At 35.4% G+C, this 5,652-nt stretch overlaps 1 protein-coding gene across 2 annotated transcripts in view; it reads left to right on the top strand.

Moving 5' to 3' along the window:
• The window catches only part of CHMP2B (charged multivesicular body protein 2B), a 34,349-nt gene extending 29,060 nt beyond the window's left edge, over positions 1–5,289 (top strand). For both annotated transcript variants that reach the window (XM_010854838.1, XM_010854837.1), the window contains exons 6-7: positions 3,266–3,372; positions 3,572–5,289. In XM_010854838.1, the coding sequence (XP_010853140.1) occupies positions 3,266–3,372; positions 3,572–3,682 (218 nt within the window). In that variant the 3' untranslated portion in view covers positions 3,683–5,289. The remainder of the gene's footprint in view (positions 1–3,265; positions 3,373–3,571) is intronic.
• Positions 5,290–5,652: the final 363 nt, after the last annotated feature.

Below are 5,652 nucleotides of genomic sequence, written 5' to 3'. Positions count from 1 at the left end.
TGCAGGTCAGGAAGCAACAGTTAGAACTGGACATGGAACAACAGACTGGTTCCAAATAGGAAAAGGAGTTTGTCAAGGCTGTATATTGTCACCCTGTTTATTTAACCTATATGCAGAGTACATCATGAAAAACGCTGGACTGGAAGAAACACAAACTGGAATCAAGATTGCCGGGAGAATTATCAATCATCTCAGATATGCAGATGACACTACCCTTATGGCAGAAAGTGAAAAGGAACTCAAAAGCCTCTTGATGAAAGCGAAAGTGGAGAGTGAAAAAGTTGGCTTAAAGCTCAACATTCAGAAAAGGAAGATCATGGCATTGGGTCCCATCACTTCATGGGAAATAGATGGGGAAACAGTGGCAACAGTGTCAGACTTTATTTTTCTGGGCTCCAAAATCACTGCAGATGGTGACTGCAGCCATGAAATTAAAAGGCACTTACTCCTTGGAACGAAAGTTATGACCAACCTAGATAGCATATTCAAAAGCAGAGACATTACTTTGCCAACAAAGGTTCGTCTAGTCAAGGCTATAGTTTTTCCTGTGGTCATGTATGGATGTGAGAGTTGGACTGTGAAGAAGGCTGAGCACCGAAGAATTGATGCTTTTGACCTGTGGTGTTGGAGAAGACTCTTGGGAGTCCCTTGGACTGTAAGGAGATCCACCCAGTCCATTCTGAAGGAGATCAGCCCTGGGATTTCTTTGGAAAGAATGATGCTAAAGCTGAAACTCCAGTACTTTGGCCACCTCATGCGAAGAGTTGACTCATTGGAAAAGACTCTGATGCTGGGAGGGATTGGGGGCAGGAGGAGAAGGGGACGACAGAGGATAAGATGGCTGGATGGCATCACTGACTCGATGGACGTGAGTCTGAGTGAACTCCGGGAGTTGGTGATGGACAGGGAGACCTGGCGTGCTGCGATTCATGGGGTCGCAAAGAGTCGGACACGACTGAGCGACTGATCTGATCTGATTTTTTTTCTGTGGTTTAACGACACTGTGCTTCCTTGGTGGGTCAGATGGTAAAGAATCTGCTTGCAATGCAGGAGACCCGGGTTCAATCCCTGGGTCAGTAAGATTCCCTGGAGAAGGGAATGGATACCCTATCCAATATTCTTGGGGCTTCCATGATGGCTCAAATGGTAAAGAATCTAATCTGCCTGCAATACAGGCGACCTGGGTTTGATCCCTGGGTTGGGAAGACTCTGGAGAAGAGGGAGATGGCCACCCACTCCAGTATTCTTACCTGGAGAATTCTCTGGATAGAGGAACCTCATGGGCTGTCTTTCATGGGGATACAAAGTGTCCATCATGACTGAGCACACATGCATATGTCTTTGAGAGTTTCAAAAACTCTTTAGTTTTTATTTTAACCTTTACTTTTAAAAATATAATTTTTCAAAAACATCATTAGTGAATTTTTAGTGACTGAGAGAATTGCCATTTATATAATTATCATAGTATCTAAATGTTTATGTGGATTCCAATGATGGCACAGGTGTGAGCAGATCTTAGTGGAGGAATTAAATATTCCATTAAGCCATAGTGAAGAGAATCAGTAAGCCTGTATTTAAAATTCGTATCTATCACTTGTTCTCATTTGTAATTTAGTAATTTGCAAGTCTGAAAGAATAGTAGTTATTGGTGGTTACTCGTTTTTTCAGTAAAGTGTATTAACATTAGTATTTTCATCCAAAGATAAATACAAGCTTTAGATGGACATATCTTTTTCAAATTAGAATTTATATTTTACAGTGTTGTTCCAATGCTTGTTCACATTCAGGTTTTGGAAACAAGATCTTTGGGAAATTTGTATTACATCTTTAATTTTGTTAACACTTTTCCTGAAAACATTTTTCTCTGCTAATCCTGACTACACCATTCTGGTGCTGCTTCTCTGTCCTCTTCTTTCATTTTTTTCTGTGAGTAGTTTTTCATTCAGGCCCTTATTAACTCTAACCTGGACTCCCTGCAGCCCTTGTTACTTCACTACCATCTGAGTATCACTGCTAAATAATTTTTCTGGAGGCTTACTTCTGAGCATGCTGATCAGATTCCCATAGTGGCACTTTTCTGACTACAAAAATAAAGTCCCACATCATAAATCAAACACAATTTTCAGGTCAAGCCCTTTTCTTTTCTCAACGCAAATATTGAGGCCCAGAGTGGTAAAGTGACTTCCCGTAAAGTTGGCCAGTTACTAAGTGTAAGAACTGAGATTCTAAATAAAAATTTAGCATTCACTTTACTTCTTCAGAGATGGTGTTCCTTTTTTTTTTTTTGGTCTTAAGCTCTTTAGCTTTTTCCAGTTGATTTCATACTATTAAACTAACACAAAAAATCAAAATTATCAAACAATGCTCAGTAGAGATCTTAACCAATATCAAGCTTTATTAGCAATGTCAAGGATACAAGCTATTAAGATACTCTTGCAGAATAGGGAGAGGGGCGGGGCCGTCTGAAATGACTCTCCAAATCTTTTTCTTCCCATAACAGACATAAGCATCATAGATGATATGTCTAATCTGTTTGCTTATTTCATGTTGAACAGAACATTCACAAAATGTAGGAAATATATTAAATTTATACCTCAGATGGTCACCTATCTTATGTGTTATTTTCAAGGGACTTACAGATATAAACCCATAGGTTGTAGCTACAACAATCCTAAAATGAAAACAGCCTGCTAAGTTCATAAACAGGGACTCTCTTGCTGGCAAGTATTAGTCTGTTTATCAGACAACCAATTAGCAGGGTACTTACAGTGAGATCAGGCTAGGTTACTTGTCTTTCTACCTCTGGGACCTTCCCCAGTGATCATGTTAATAACAATCATAGGCCAGTTTTTTAAATTCTTCCCTTCCCAACCACTTCCCATTTATACATCTTACATAGTCAAACAGAAGAGCTTACTCTTCCTTACATGTATCCCTGCTGCTTCCCACTGTGTCTTTGCTCATGCTACTGTATATCTATGTGTCCTTCAGTGACCATCTCAAGTATTTCTTCCTTCCAGATGGGTGTCATCTCTTCCATTTGAAACTTTTATAATCATTTACCTTTCCATTTATCAGAGTCTGGTTTTTTTTTTTTTTTTTTTTCCTGTTCTTAAGTGTAAACTAAGGTATTTACTTTTCTCCATCTATTCATAGATTTTATTTGCACTGTGTAAATTACATTGCTGGGCCTTTTTCTGAAAATATAAACCTAACCTGAAATCTGTTTGAAAGTGACTGCTTTGTTTCCTCTTCTCCCCTCAAGTCAATGACACACTTGATGACATCTTTGATGGCTCTGATGATGAAGAAGAAAGCCAAGATATTGTGAATCAAGTTCTTGATGAAATTGGAATTGAAATCTCTGGAAAGGTATGAACGAATGTCCTATTCTCTCAGATGGAAGTACTTTCTCTTCATGTCATTGTTTTAAGTTTTCCTTTATGTTAGGTGTATGTTTTTTAATATCTATTTGAAAAGTAAATTACACCTCTTGCAGCATATCCTTTATGTCCTAACCCGAAAGTTTGTTAATATATTTTTTTTTCCTCTTTTTCTGTCTTTAATATAGATGGCCAAAGCTCCATCAGCTGCCCGAAGCTTACCATCTGCCTCTACTTCAAAGTCTACAATCTCCGATGAAGAGATTGAACGGCAACTCAAAGCTTTAGGAGTAGATTAATTTAAAAAGCCATTATATTTTGCCTATTATAATTATTTAGTATAAACCAGGCACAGTGAAGATTCCTTTTACAAAGCACATTTATTTTGCAAAAATGAAGACTATGAGTAAACAGTTTTTCCTAACCCATGGCTATTTTGAATCTTTTGCCAAAGAATGACAATGATGCAAAAATGGGAACAGTTTGGATTTTAATTAGAACTCTTTGAGAGTGATGATGTGTAAAATGTTGACTTCTTTTCTGCATGGCATAGAGAAATTATATTCATTCCTTAGTGTATTTATGTTCTGAATCTTTTTACACAGAATACAAATCTTGTTAAAGCCACGAGGCACCAACTTAAAGAGACTTGTAAGAATATTAAAAGTATACCATTAATTTTGTGTCTGTTACTTGTCCTTTGTAAGTGATATGTATTATGACCATAGGCGGTTCAGCTGTCAAATTATTTTTAAATCACCTAAAAGAAGAGTGCTATTTGAACATCTGTCTTAAACAAAAACTGTTATGAGCTTTTCTTTTCTTTTCCTTTGGGAGAACATTCTACTTGGTAAGTTTATTACCTTTGAAAATGTGCTTGGCACCTGCCTTAAACAGTACAAACATATTGTGCACATCTTTAAATTATTTTAACTGACAGAAAAGAACTACCTTTTAAACTCAAATTGAAGCCTCTTGCAAAAATTAGCCAGGTACTTTTTTTTTAAGCTTATAAAGTGAATTAAATACAATTAGCAAAAACAGACACTGAATTAATAACATTTTATATTAATAAAACAATATATTTTGGTCTTTCTTCCCAGAACTGAGGAAATTTCCTCCATATGAATTATAATTTAATCTCTTTAGTTTTGAATTGTATTAATGTGTATATCAAACCCTCACTGGGGTTTGATGAAGCCATCATTCTCAATTAAGTAATATTACTAAGACTGTACTCAACCTAAATTTTAAAAATTAACATTTTTTTCTTGGTAAATAAACTACAGCTTTGTCAGAAATTGCTGCCTGAATGTGTATTAATGTATTAACTGCATTTTTTAAGGTAAAGTTGCTATGGTATTTAATGTATGTATAGAAAGTGAGAAGAAATGAAGACATGGCAGATTAGTTAGATAGAATTTAGAATTAGGTTAGCTTTGAAAAATGATGTTGTCATATATGGATTTTAGCACATCCCACCCTTTAAAAACTCTTCTGGAGGAGATCAAATAACTGTAACCTGGTTAATTTGGGACAATGGATGTTTTGGACTAATATGAACAACATAAATACATTTTAGGACTAGTGAACATATGGCATAAGGATTGATGAGAAAAATGAAAACCTAAACTTTATAATCCATAAACCATTTTATAATGTTCAAAGATAAGATTTCATTATTGATGACATTAAATATAGGTACCCTTAGAACATTGATGGGTCAAAACATTTTACTTGATTATGGAATGTTAACACAGGACTTGTTTTGATTCTTGGATGTACATAATAATGCCAACTAACTTTATTTACTTTCTTGTTTACATGTGGGGGTTTTTGTTTTTTAAATTATTTTGTTAAAAAAAACCTCAATAAAGATTTATTGCTGTTACGTTTTTTTTCCCCTTATCTCTTTTACTCTATTTTTGATTTCTGCTAAAGTTATATGCATATCTGGTAATTTTTCAAAAGAATGATTTTTATTACTTTCTTGGAAGGAAAAATTAGATAACGATGCTGTTTATATGTCTGTTTAAGAACTAGCAGTTGGTATAGAACTGATGCTTGTGAATGGAATGTCTAATAATTGGTGGTTTCACATGAAATTTATCTGATAATTTCTTTCCTGGAACTTGCAGGGGATAACCATTTTTAAATCTTTAAACAGATAAGTCTTAGAGATTTTTTAAAACAATTTCAGTCAAACATGAATGCCACAAAAGACTTTGGGACCCAAAGGAAAGAATAGAGTCATTTTGATTTGGCCATA

Source organism: Bison bison, unplaced genomic scaffold, assembly GCF_000754665.1.
Source record: "Bison bison bison isolate TAMUID 2011002044 unplaced genomic scaffold, Bison_UMD1.0 scf7180017864351, whole genome shotgun sequence".
Taxonomy (NCBI): domain Eukaryota; kingdom Metazoa; phylum Chordata; class Mammalia; order Artiodactyla; family Bovidae; genus Bison; species Bison bison.
Note: the sequence above shows the minus strand (reverse complement) of the source record. Positions and strands in the feature narration are given on the sequence as shown.